This window comes from Phymastichus coffea, unplaced genomic scaffold, assembly GCF_024137745.1.
Source record: "Phymastichus coffea isolate CEN01 unplaced genomic scaffold, Cenicafe_Pcof_1.1 PCOF00200, whole genome shotgun sequence".
NCBI lineage: Eukaryota > Metazoa > Arthropoda > Insecta > Hymenoptera > Eulophidae > Phymastichus > Phymastichus coffea.
Window position 1 is genome coordinate 25,860 of NW_026707011.1, and position 14,106 is coordinate 39,965.

The 14,106-nt window shown below is 33.1% G+C and overlaps 2 protein-coding genes across 12 annotated transcripts; both read right to left on the reverse strand.

The window, feature by feature from the left end:
• Nucleotides 1-77: 77 nt before the first annotated feature.
• Nucleotides 78-4,226, reverse strand: LOC131673840 (uncharacterized). Of its 2 annotated transcripts, XM_058952176.1 has the most exons (3): nt 4,078-4,226; nt 3,946-4,010; nt 79-3,889 (listed from the first exon to the last, which is right to left on the reverse strand). In XM_058952176.1, the coding sequence occupies exon 3, from the start codon at nt 3,832-3,834 to the stop codon at nt 1,525-1,527; it is 2,310 nt and encodes a 769-aa protein (XP_058808159.1). In that variant the 5' UTR covers nt 3,835-3,889; nt 3,946-4,010; nt 4,078-4,226; the 3' UTR covers nt 79-1,524. The 2 variants fall into 2 exon arrangements, with proteins under 2 accessions (XP_058808158.1, XP_058808159.1); XM_058952175.1 differs by having other exon boundaries at nt 78-4,010.
• Nucleotides 4,227-4,380: 154 nt separating this feature from the next.
• LOC131673820 (poly(U)-binding-splicing factor half pint) lies at nt 4,381-14,035 on the reverse strand. Of its 10 annotated transcripts, none has more exons than XM_058952139.1 (12): nt 13,875-13,968; nt 12,549-12,609; nt 11,989-12,186; nt 11,467-11,539; nt 11,115-11,138; nt 9,994-10,059; nt 9,644-9,771; nt 8,495-8,553; nt 6,851-7,064; nt 5,745-6,449; nt 5,234-5,660; nt 4,381-5,154 (listed from the first exon to the last, which is right to left on the reverse strand). In XM_058952139.1, the coding sequence occupies exons 7-12, from the start codon at nt 9,698-9,700 to the stop codon at nt 5,045-5,047; spliced, it is 1,572 nt and encodes a 523-aa protein (XP_058808122.1). In that variant the 5' UTR covers nt 9,701-9,771; nt 9,994-10,059; nt 11,115-11,138; nt 11,467-11,539; nt 11,989-12,186; nt 12,549-12,609; nt 13,875-13,968; the 3' UTR covers nt 4,381-5,044. The 10 variants fall into 10 exon arrangements, with proteins under 10 accessions (XP_058808122.1, XP_058808119.1, XP_058808120.1 ...); XM_058952136.1 differs by having other exon boundaries at nt 9,994-10,514; XM_058952137.1 differs by having other exon boundaries at nt 10,958-11,138.
• Between the last annotated feature and the right edge of the window lie 71 nt (nt 14,036-14,106).

Here is a 14,106-nt window from a genome sequence, read left to right on the forward strand (position 1 = left end):
GTTTTTCTCGTTCACCTGTAAAGACATTTTTTTTCACACAAAATATATGTAAGTACCTAAAAAAAATGTTATTGATAAAAGTAGAAATTGTGAAGGACAATTTTGAATAGGGCTACGATTTCTTTTATTGATTTTACTTCTTTATTAGTCAATTAATAAAAAAAAACATTTTTAAACATTATTTATATTGCTCCTGAAACTTAAGTTACATATTTTTAGCTTAGGTGAGACCTTTAGCCATCATAAAACTAATCACCATAGCATTTTACACATTATTACATTCAATTAATTCTAATTGAAGAATCTATAGAAAGTCTAACTTTAAATTCTTTGATTATTTTTAACTAATAATACTTAACTCTTATGTATTACTACTTGCAGCTTTATAATCACGTTATGGTTCGTTAAAGAGTTAAAATGTAAAATTAAAATTTTATCAATGCAGAAAAGCTCATAAATTGATTATTGCAACTCGTGAAATATTCTATTTATCTAAAAATTTATAAGATGATAAGAGTTTCATTTTTCACAGAAAAAAGTATTGAAGCTTTTCTTTTTCAACGTGATTGTTATAAAAATTAGGCGGAAAAAAATTTTTTTTTTTCATTTGTGAATCATTTTTTTCATGGATTGATTAGCAATTTTTTATTCACATCTAAAATATTAAATGTCACAGCGATTTTTTTATCACTATATTGATATATTTTGTCCATATCATCCATTAACAATATTTCAATAATTTTTCAGTCTTTGAATGTTAAAAGTTTTTCAAATTTCAAGATCATAGATTGTTATGATATGATAAATAATAACGACGAGGTAGCTTATGTTGTTATTGATAATATCGAATAAAAACTGATCAATCGGAATTTTTTTTCTTAATTTTATATTAAAATGTGTTTTTCAAAGAGACTTTCTGGCAAAAGTTAAATGTGAAAGAATAATGATAAAAATAGTTTATCTTATACAGCAGTATAAGAGTAGCTTAATTCCTATAATATTTAATTATCGTATATATCGCTTTAATTCAAGAGTAAACGATCAACAAGTTCAATAATCTACACCCTCAATCTTGAAACAATTCATATTTACAGACATAAATTTGTTTTTCTAGAACACTTTAAATACAAGATACTTGTGTAAAACAAGTTATATCAAATAAATGCACCGATTGCAGGATATTTATAAGCTCAAAAAATTACATAATACTTCAAAATAAAATGCTTCAATTATTAACTAAATACTTCAATTTAAAAAGTACATAGTTGGTTTTTCACACATCATATAATGGTCGTGAAATGGTGTTACATTAAGTCAAGAAAATTGACTTCAATCTACATGAAATAATTAATAGTTATTTTTGCGATTTAAATATTTCCCTTCATTTTGTAAAGGCTCTATAGAAAAGTTATATATGTAGTTTCAATTTCTCAATTATTTCAAAATCTACTTTTACTTTGTGACTTTACAATTCAAAGATGTACTTAGTAAGGCAAAGATTGCAAGCTTTCTATCCCATTCTGTCTAATAAAGTTCCGCCATCAACAAAACAGTTAATGAAGTCCATCCAGTGAAAGGATGACTACCTTTACCCTCACCTAAGCTATCTCCATAATTTTCCCATAAATATCCCGTTTTCTTATATTGACTAATGACATTGGCAATCAGGTTTTTTCTCAAATCAATGTAGATTTTTTGAGCTTCTGCTTTGTAAGGTCCTTCAACCTGTGAATAGTGATGCAAGGCAGCTACAGTTAGATAATTCAAATTCATCCAAATAGCACCTCTCCAGTATGGTGGATCATGCTCTGTGTTACGTTTCATGTAGATTGGTGAATTTTTCGCAAGAGATCTCAAACCATACTTAGTCCACAAAAGTTCTGGCTTTTTGAGATCTTCCAAAACCATTTGCAATTGAATTGAGCTAGGATCTATGACTTTAAGTATTAATGGGAATAGAGAAACATAGCCAAATGAGGAGTCTACAAATCTATTCACAGGTTTCTCTAAAACTACTCTTATTTTGTCTTGTTGATGTTGAATTTGTCTTGAAGGCTGATTTGGCCTTTGGAGTATTACCTTATCTGTGTGAAGGCCATAATCTGAATAGCTATGAGTATTGGGTGACCAGTGAAGTTCATTCAACAGTCTGTTGTCTGACAAGTACTCATAGGTATTCTCATACTTATGAGATGGTTTATGCAAGATATCAGCAATAATAGCCATAACTTTTGCAGCCAAAGCCATCCAGCAACGAAGATCGACGTGACGTTCATCTTGAGATGGATGAGAAGCTCTTGGATAATCGTCCAAACCAGAAGTTAGAGTTTTTGGATTTAATTCTTTTGTTACCTGATCATTCCTACCTCGCCATCTGTAAGAACTTGCAAGCTCTCCTTTTTGCGTAGTGTTGAACCATTCGAACCATGTTTGCAATCTTGGATAAAGTTTCTCAAGCAGATGTAAATGCTTGGATAGTAATTCACCTCGCTTATGCTCCAAAATATATTGAAGTGTAATGAAAAATGTTGGTGGATTAGCATTTGTATTGACTTGAGTTACAAACTCATTTGGTACTTTGGCTAATGCTTCTTCACCTAAAATCATTTCTCTAGGAATCCAACCTTCAACGTTCATCAGATCAAACCAGTGACTAATAATATCCATTTCTACATCCAAGTCCCAACTTGAAAGTAATAAACCATGGAAACCTTCATCCCACAAGAAGCCTCTGGGGAAAAAGCTTCTGCTTGGGACTGCACTGTATAGAGGAGCTTTCCAGTATGGTACTGGATCATCTGTGTAAATACTCTGTACTTGAGCTGAACCATAGAAGTAACCGATAGAACCAATCATATTTGAAAAAGCTAATTTAGCAAAATTAATTTCATCTTCCTTGTAGCCTTTTGTTTTCAATTTAAAAATCTTCTCAAACTTCTCATCAAAGGTATATTCATAGTTAATCAAGGCATTTTCATAAGTTTCTCCTGTGAGACTCTCTTTTTGATTCATGCTATTTCTTTCAAATCTAACTTCCAGTTCTAAAGGTAGTTCAGCTGTTATTTGAGTTGCTATAAAATTGGGTGATAGCATTTCTCCATTCTTGAGTCTAAGCTCTTCACCTGGCAATACAATTTTTGGTTCTCTAGGATTCTTTTGCCTTACTGCCTTCAAATTCTGAAAGACAGTTTCCTTCAACAAACTTAAGCTTGGAGCTGCTGTTACTAAGTATGATTGTTCTATGCCAGAGCCTTTGATAACATTAAAGTTCAAATTGAAAAATCCTAACTCTTTAGTTTCTCCATCGACGCCTATCAAAGAGTTGCTTAACTGGTCAATAATAGGATTGATATTACCACTAGTTTTCTCCTCAATAGCAGAATAAAATATGAGTGACATCTTTTTATTATTATTTGTTAAGTTTAATTTTGATACATGAATTCTAGCAGTCCAGTCACCTCCGTTCAACCCATGAATATTTTTAACAAAAGAAGTTTTGATCAAAACATCATTATCAACAATTTCTTGAATGCCAAAATTCTTTCCATCATGCTTCATCCAGCCATATCTTTTCAGACCATCCTCTTGTGTGCACCAGTGTCTAAAGCCCCTGCCATCTCCTTGTAATGTAGCAGGAAAGTACCACATCATACCTGTCACTAGCGAAAAAGGCTCTCTTGTCTTCATACCAAAGTACACTTGTGGCCTATATGATCCCCAATAGTAATCATGCTTATCCAAACGACTGATTTCCGCTAGTTTATCACTGCTAAATGGAGTATTAACACGTGTCTCGATGTAACCTTTGTAGCCTAAAACTGCTGCAAAAGCCATCACACAAGTAGGAACGAATACCTTCCAGACGAAATTCTGAAAAGCCCAAGGTCCACTAACTGTATTTTGCATCTCACGCTCTTCCTTTTCTGCTTTCATTTTTGATTTTACCTGCCTTGGCTTCTTCATTGTCAACGATTTTGGTTATTTCAGTACTGAGATGTAATTTTATTTATCTATAGTATGAAATATAGATAGTAATTTTAGTTTATGCATACCTGAATCGTGAATAAATTTATTTACCTTTTGTATTTGTAGTAATCTTTTTATACATCTTATACACAAACTATCTTACGTTTGTTGTGATACAGTAAATGTTTTTCCTTAGTTGTTTAATTATTAATGGATAACAAAGCTTGAAAATTATTTTTCATTTACCATATGCCGGGCAGAACAAACGAACAGATAAGACATGATTTTAGGTTAAAACGTAATCGAGGCAAACGCATGCGCCAAATCAAAGCTTTATTCATATCTATCATTGATAAATCAATAAATTGTAAATATTCAATAATGAAAAAGAAAACTTGAAGCGAAACATTGATTGAAAAACGATTTATTAGTAATTTAAATACTATAATACATATACAAGTAATATTTAAATACAATTACATTTGCTCTTTTAACCGAGTCTTTGGCCACCAGCAGATGGTCAAATTCATTTGATTTGTATGCAATAGATAAACCTTTTCTGTACAAATTACACGAAAATAATTATACAACTAACATAGTAAAGATTCTTCACTTAGCTTATTGTGAAAAAAAACTAATCAAACTAATCCAAGAAAAGGTAATAAAAAAGAATAATCCAAAGACACTAGTATACAATATCTACGCTTTTTTGTTGGCTAGCAACAGTGATTAAACTTAAATTTCCATTTACATATGCTTTGCATTGTACCGTCCGCTTTATACAAAAATTGAATTATACATTTTCGTTAGCGGATATATAAGAAATCTAGTTGGTATACTCCCGTATATTTATGCATTTGTTCTTCCATAGGAGAAAATATTGCCAAAAGAGATGCAACTTATATAATTCGAGTCATAAAGGAAAGGAAACTTTACGGCAGGAAAGGGTAAAATAAAGCATACTTAACGGATACATTTGTACAGAAAACCAGACAGCTAATTTGTCCTGAGTTATTACAGTGCGTAAACTTAAGAACTCGGTGTGCGAAAAATTATTATTCAGCAAATAGGAAATTGTTCAACCCGAGTAGTCATTGTTGTCGTATAAAGCTTGGTCATACAAATCGCCTTTGACCAATCGGCCGCCAAAGTAGCGTCCATTGAGTGAATCTCGCGCTCTTTCTGCTTCTGCAAACGAAAAAAATATATAAATTTTAAGTTTACTTTCTCACCTTAAATTTACCAAGAATATCCAAAACCTACTAACCACTCATTTGCGAGAATTCAACGAAAATTTTGACGATGATCTCTGCGTCGTCATCATCCTCGGACTGCCTTTCATTGTAAATGATCACCTTCTCAACGACTCCAAATTTGGAGCATTCATCTTGAATCTCTTCCTGCAGACTTTGATCTACATCCTCAGGTGCGACCATGTTGCGTAAAATAACAACGCGTGACTCGACCTTACGCATGAGCTTCTGCATGACAAGGTGACGGGCACTTTGTCCTTTGATTGACATGTTCTCTTGTTGTTGAAGCGTCTGTGGTTCAGCTTCTTCAAGGAGTTTCTTTTGTAGTTCTTCTTGTTGTTTCTGCGCTGCTTGTTCTTGCGCTCGTCGAAGGGCTTCTGGACCAGCTGCTAATGCTGCTGCTGCTACTACCATTGGCGCTGCCGTAACAACTGGTAGTGGCTAAATGAAAGAACACGAGAAAATTAATTTTCTCTACTTTGCTCAAACATCACGTTGATTATCAGCAAATTAAAAATAACTTACAACAGGTGCTCCTACAACGGTCGGAGTGACAACACTTGGAGGTGGTAGAACTACGGCTTGTCCAGGTATCGGTTGAATGATTGCAGGTGGTCTGTTGAGCGTCTGTGGAATAGCGATACCTGGTGGTGGAATAATAGGAGCAACAGTGGCAATCGTCGGTGCGGCCACAAGTGCTGGTATTGCTGCGGCGAGCGTCGGTCTGACAATGCCTGGTAACGTAGTATTCAAAATTGGTTGAGCAGCGGCACCTAATTTGCTTAGACCTAAAGCAACAGCATTACTGGCAACGGCATCCATTGCTTGAATCTTAGCGGTCGCAGCAGCAGCAGCTACGGCAGCAGCGGTTGGCATCATGCTGGTACCAGTTGGTGGACCCATCAGTGCATTTGGTGGAGTGATAGCACGGCCAACGCGTAAATATTGACCACCAAGATCAAATAGATTCATCGAGGCAATAGCTTCGAGAGCCGATTGCATCGACTCGTACTCGATGAAACCATAGCCTTTGTGTCGATGAGGTGATGAACCTTGTGCCAACTTGCAGTATGTTATCGGTCCAAAAGCTTCGAAAACGGACTTGATATCTTCCTCCGTGAGATCCTGGTGAATTGATGCGATGTAAATGCGGTTGTAGTGTTTGCTTTCTTCTGTGATTTCGTCGATTACTGATTGTGCCTGCGGCATGTTCGATGGGCGACCGACAACCTACAACAGAAAGATTTTGTGTAAAGATTTGATACATTTTGCTTTAGTTAGGAAATAGGATTTGAAAAGAAAAATCAGAGTACAGATTACGATAAAAGAATCCTTAAATTGCAGCGTATAATGAAGGAAAGGTTACCAGGAACCGAAAAGATTATCAGGAATGGAACCGCTGTGAAATAATTTTTGTAAGGATATTAAGGATTCTTATAGTTTGACATGCTTACGTTTTACTTAATAAAAATGCAAGTTCAAATCATGCCAAACAAAAAAGGATAAGCAAGGATAGAACAGAAATATATGATAGGAAGAAAGAGAGACCAAAACCAAAGAAAATTAACCTCCAAGGAGTTGTTAGGATTGCGCAGGGACAGGAAATTGGTTAAATAGGTACGTCCTGCTACCTTGATATTACGTCCACCAATCATGACACCATTCATCTGTTCGAGGGCCAATTGTGCGGCCTCCGGTATCTCATACTCGACAAACGCAAAACCCTTGTGTTTTTGGGTCACTGGATCCCATGACATGTTGATTGATTTTATCGGCCCGAATGGTAAAAATGCTTGTCTTATTGTGTCCTCCTTCAGCTCGAAACTTATGCTACCTACATACACCCTGTTTCAGAAATATATATATATATATATATATATCTATGTATATATATTAATTATTGTCTATTATAGGATGATATATTTAACGTGCTTATTATATTTGATCATTTGTTGTATTCTGCTCGAAAAATGTCAATTTTTCATTCAAGCATACATGCACATTAGGGTATGAAATGACAGCGATGTGAAGTAACTTTATTATTTCTGATAACTTTGAAGTTTCATTCAATTGATTAAAAGTGGAGCTGAGTTACTTCATATCCTGTTAATAAAAATTGTAAAATGTAACTTCCCACAACCAAAGCTGAGCACCACTGGAAATGAAATCATGCAAAATGAAATATTTAAGTAATACGAATAAACAAATCAAAGTTAAATTTAATTAAGTTTAAAAAGAGTTGAAGAGTTTTCAGTACACAGATTTGTTTGCGAGCTTAACAGAAAAATATATACATTTATAATGAAAAATTGATCTATAATATATATTTTTTTATCTGAAAAATGTGACAATTTTAATCCATATAAAATTGTTATTAATTCTATTACTGTTGAACTTTGAATTAAAATTAAATTAACGTCAATAAATTACCGTGATTATATAAAAGAAGTTTTTTTTCGACACTCTGTGCGGAATGTGCGTTTTTCCCGCACGATCGGCAAAAAATGCACGTTAAAAATCGCATTTTCCACACGTTGTATAAAAAAATACGGTACGGCATATGTTCGAGAAAGTAGATTCTTGTCTCGTGTGGCATTTACACCCGAGCGAAGCGAGGGTGGAAAGGTACACGAGACGAGAAACTCTTTCCCGCACTTGTATCGTAATGTACTATTAACTAAACACAACAGATGATGCCTTTATTTACAAAACCATGATTTTTCTACATGCATGTTAGTGATTACTATTGCAACTAACGATTTCATTTTAATAAAACGAGTAGTAAAATTGAAAAGTTAGCGAGAACTATAACGAGTAGCATTAAATAGATTTGCATGATAACTATGATTAAAAATAATTAGCTTTCACTTTCACCAAATAAATAAATAGATAAATTTGTATTTCATTTGCCAAACCGTTAGTAGCTCTAGATCTATGTTCTTATAACTAAGCATTTTGTTGACTTTAAAATGTTATATTTTGTGTTAATGTATTCAAAATTTATTTGTGAACAGAAACAAAGAAGAAAAATGTGGCATGTATATCGGTTCAATTTTAGAGCCAACAAAGTGTGTACTTATAATACTAAAATGCTTCGTAGGTCAAAAAAGAGATAGGAGATTGACATTGGAGTTGAACAGGACCACGTAGAGGAAATGCTGATAATAACAATCTGAGGATAAAAAAGATGTAAAAGAAAAAAAAAATAGAAAAAGATTGAGGATCTTCAGTTGTCGTTCTGTTTATCATAAAATTGGCATTTAGAGCTAACAAACCTGCACATTAGGGCCAAAGCCTGTTGTCTCTGCACCTGATTCCGCTGACTAGCCATTTGCTGTAACACAAAGGACCAATGGCCATCTATTGATTTCTCTACCCTTTTACTTGAACGTTTTCAAAATATTAAATTCTACACTCATTTTACCATCCTATCTATTTGCTTGTTCGAAAAGAAATACCGATTATACTCCTGGAAGTTTTAAATTTAAGTAGTACAGCTCTGCTCCCGCCAAACTAGAGTTTTTAGGGTATACGATTCATTGATATATAGGCGAAACACGTCATTAAATTGTATTTTTTTTACGCTTACGGTCGCAGAGAAAATTTTGATTTTTAAAACACTAACCTGCACATCAATAATAAAACTTGCTGTCGGAGGGCCAACTTATTTTTCTGCAGGGAAAGGAACCATCCAGTTAGATTACATTTTTTAATCGTAGCATTTTTCTTTCTTTCTTTTTTTCTTTATTTTAGGATCGGTCAAACGAAATGTCAGATTAATCTTCCGATGAAAGTTAGTATAACGGTAACTCGAATGTACTAACAATATTTAAAACTTTCTTTTCAAGCTTGAATGATAATGTAGTTATTAATACAAACTTTCTCATTCGTGGAATTGTACTAATTGCAAATTTTTAATCATTTATCCAAATTGGTAGAATTAATTGCATAAATATTTTTCTTCAATTTGAAAATAAAAATGTCTTTGTAGAATTTCTAATGAAATTTCAGACTAATTATTAGAATATATTTTCGAAATAATGCTTTATTTATTTCTTTTAATTCTTTTGAAATTGTTGATGGAAATGTAATTAAATTGTACAAAGACTATTTTATAAATAGTAAAATAAATATAATAATCACTTGTGCCTTTCTGTTATTTTTCTAAAGTACTTTGACTAAGTAAAGTGAAATATTAAAAATTAATAAAAAAAAAGTTTTGACAAAAAAACAAAAAATGATTATTTCCTTAATGTACATTTATTATACTATATATTAAATGATAATTATTAATAATTAACGTAAATATATATTCCAATATAAGGTTCTTTTAATTCTTTGAATCGATATTTTATCATTTTTCTATATTAGAAAATCACAAGTGAATATAAATAGACTTCACACTGTAAAATTAAAAATTTTACCTGTTGCTGGTGGGCCAAAGTCTGTTTCATTAGCACCATCTTAATACTCTGTTCCATAGCATACTTCTTAGCCCGTGTCACGGTGTCCTGTTGGTCGGAAGACAACGATTGGAACTTGGCTCCAGGCCCTGAAATAATCATCAATTAATCCAACTAACAAACAATCGTCAGAACATTTGCTTTTTAAGATACGTTAATCAGATCTTATCAGCAAATGTTCATCCGGTTAAGGAATCAACCTTTAACATTTACATGCTAAAAGGACTCAACTTATTTTGTACGTCTCACCAATTTTTTTTCATCATAAAAAAATTAATGTTGGTAGTACTAATGAAAGGAATTATACATACCTGCAACCACCTGCCCTGTTTGACTGAGATCGTAAATTGGGCCGGGTAAGAACTCTGAGCCATTTCCTGCAAAGTCAACTAATTAGAAATAGTACAAGTATAAACTCGTAGTAATACTCCAACCGTCATATTTTCTCTATTGATGATTTTATTTTGGTATAACGATTTAAAAGTTTTGCGAAAGAACGCATAACGGTTGAAGTACATGAACGATGCTTTTAAAAAACGAAATAAGCATCCATTCTTTTTTTTTAATTGAATAAAATTGGGGATGTCGTTGGTGCTAGAGACGGTATTGTTTAGCTCTGTAAAATTGAAAAAACATTATTTCGAATAAAGATTATTCATGTTTAATGTTGAGAAAAAAAAATAAAAAAAATCTTTTTTTTGACTTCTTAGAGACGTAAAGAAAAATGTGAATGCAATTATAAAATGAAGGGGAAATCATGTGGACTTCAGAAACTGAAAATCAACGATGTTCTCTCAGTGGTGCCATATGACGTAGGTACACCTCCATGAAACTGAAAGTTCAAAGAAATTAAAACAATCATAATAGGGATAAGTCTCGTCAATTAGCGAGCTAAGTTGTTTGGATTATCGCGAGTCTCACAACATCATTGAATTTTTATTTTTCACTTCTGCGATTTCTTTGGGATGTGTTTGTGTTTGTATGTAAGATAGAACGATTAATCGATTGTGAATCGAAGTAGATTGTTAATGGACTTTTTTTGGCATCAAATACAAAGATGAATCGTGAAAATTGAAATGCGACAGTGTCACCAGCTAAATTTAACAATATAAATCGACGATCGACCAGATATTTCAAAAATACCAATGTACGTATAAAGCAAACGTAACTCGACTGTCGACGAGAGAAAAGGGAAGGGCAATCAAACAATTGAGCTGGTAAATCGAGCACACAATCGACTAATCAGTCCTAACAACGTCTACATGTTCTCTTTACTTTGTCAATAGAACCATAATCATCCGGTTCGTCAACCCTGATCTATACACAGACAGAGATAGATAGATAGAGACAGAGAGTTACGGACGCAACGTAACACACAATCGCATTCGACCGAAAAAGCAAGAGAGCATATAATTTGCTTTTTATTCTCTACCAATTTGGCTGGGCTAGTCATGTTCTGAAACAGAAACAAAAAAACGTGACGCATTGATAAGGTGCTTTATACTCTCTCACAAAGCAAAAAAATGTTAATCTTTTCTTTCAAAACTGTCATTTACGAATTCTCGATTTTTACACTCACTCTTGTAAACAATTGTGCCAGTCGTACTTAACTTACCAGCTATAATGCATCTTGTATAATTACCAACAATTGTACAGGATGCAATATGGAATTTGTTAAGTAAGACAAGAGTCCAACTAGTTACCAAGAGATTTATAAGTAAGAAATTTTCAAACACGTGAGACTAGATTGAAAAGGTTCTGATCATTCGATTAATTGGTCTAACCGTGTGTCAATTGGTGGTTGTTCGCGCACACAAACTATCCGACAGAGACTTGTGAGGCGACGAAGAGTTACATCTGTAAGCACAAAGCAAAGGAGAATACTCTCAGTGCAATTGTTTCTTTTGCGTCAGTTCCTGTGAATAAGTTTGCCTCATTCCAACCTAACCACACAGCTAATAAAATTTACCTACGATAACATCTCTTGCAAGCAATGGCGATTTCCGGATGACACACATAACTTACCTGATTTTGCACAATAAGTGCACCATTGCATTAACAGAGATTCATAAATGATCGCCATTGCCTCGACTAAATACAAGCCTCAAGCCTCTAGATTCCACAATAAATCATTTGATTAATTTACATGGTTATGCGGCACGACAAAATAAAACAATATAAAGTTCTCTGGTATTATCAGGACAGGCAAAAACACAAGATATGAATAATGAAAAAATTCTCTTAGAGGGAGACTCATACTTAGCAAGAAAGCACAATTAATTTGAAAGCTAGCCTAAAATGCTGACCTAGCTAAAGAGTAATTTCTTTCAGTTTTCGTTTTTCATGAGAACGTTTTAGCACTCGAGTTATTTAGTTGCCATGAGTCAGTGGGAGAGTTTTAGCAAAAACTCAGATTTGTTCTCTTTCGTTCTTTGGTGCGCGTGTCTCATGATCACAGCTGAGTCGAAGGCCACAGATTCTGTACTGTCTCCCCGCTGTAACATCTCAGAACAAAAGGACAACGATACATTAGTTGATTTTTTTACTGTATTTAGTACCCGACGCGCTCCTAACTATCGACCTATCCTCGCGTGACTTTTAAGTTCTTTTTTTGTTCTTTGTTATTTTTGCAATTCAACATTAAAAAATGATGAGAAGCCAAATGGCCCAAGTGCGATTATGTACAACTGAAGCGACATATACAACTTTGAGTATTTTTGTTTATCCTGTTTTTCCTCTTAAATCGCAATCAAATTAGGGATGGTGTTTCTGCTATATTATTGCGATTTTTAAGAAAAACCAAAGTCCAGTTTGTAATATTTTTTACATGGGTAATCTGCATATCTGGTTTGCTTTAGCAATATACCTTCAAGTTTTAACTTTTTCCCGGGTGGCTCCATGCTGTTTTGCTGTATCACTGCGGCTGGCTAAAAAATAAAGAAAACAATTTGTTAATTCATTTTTTTGTTAAAAACTATTAAGAATTATAATTATATTTATGCACTCCATGGATAGACATTTTTTATTTGCTTCTAGCATGACAATTTTAGAAATAAAAAATTTTTGATCTTAGACAATATAGTACTTTTTGTTACTAGTACGAGAAAAAGATTTGAACATTGTATAGATATTTGAAACCAAGTGAAGCAAGAGTGAAGAAGCCAAGCAAAAGTGAAATCATTTTTCCTTATATGTATCTATCTTTATTTTCTAACACTCTATATGCAAAGTTCTCCATTTTCTTCGAGTATATAAATTCCTTTTACAGACAAAGAATATGTGATATTGTTAGATTAACTAGATATTGCCTTTAATTCATTTATTTTAAATCTTTTAAATATTTAAAAAGGCTGTGCTGTATGTAATATCCTAAATCACAATACTGTTATTATCTAAGCTATGAAATAATTAGTAATATATAGTCAACTAAGCTGCAGTATTTATGATGTTTTATGTTTCTGATAAAACATGTAATAAGTATTCAGTCTTTTTAACTAGATAGTCAAATGATGTTCCCATTTCAGTCTACTATCTATAAATAATTCTCAATATTTACAAAAATACTATATTTTATCTAGTATAACATTAAAAAATTAAATAAACGATTATTAAGCTAATATGACTATCAGTTCTATGTTTTATAAAGAACAAAAAGAACTTCACACTTAACAACTTGACATTTGCGAGTTACACTATGTCAAAATATTTATTGTCAGTGTTAACGTTCTTATCTTATCGTTTTTACATACACAAATAATGAAAGGAATAAAAAAATAAGAATAATTTCATATCATGAAATATGCTTGAGATAACCAGTATGCTCTGTTTATGAGAATAGCATTTTTGCAAAAACCAAAACAATCAATACATGGCAATAGCTTCAGTAATAGCCTCTAAGTTGACAGTAAACAAGTCATTTAAATGTCTATTCATAATTATTATGAAAAAAAAAACATTCCGTCGAAAGAAAAAATAAAACTAACATACACGTAATTACATAAAAACATTTCATTAAAGCGAAAATATTAGCGTAACCTTCGAGAGAAAATTCTGAAAACCATAACGGCGTTAAAACTCCTTACTCACGCGCAAGCAGACACATGCGAAAGAGAAATAGCCGCCATGATGGTTTCTGTTCATAAAAATTTTTACGAGAATAATAACGAAAATTTGTAAATTATATCTTGTTTACCATAGACATAACTCCATTCATGATTGTACTTCTGCTCCGTAACAAGCGTAAGCGAGAAAGCGAATGAAATACGTAAAAACGTAGAGGCGATAACGCGAAACGTACAGAAAAGGCGACGCACCAACTGCACTCACTGTCGAATCCGATGAACGACTGATCAGCGGCATCAGTGCTAGGCGCTGCCGAATGTTGACTAACTAAAATCGTCGGGGATTTGATTCACGTAGTTTGG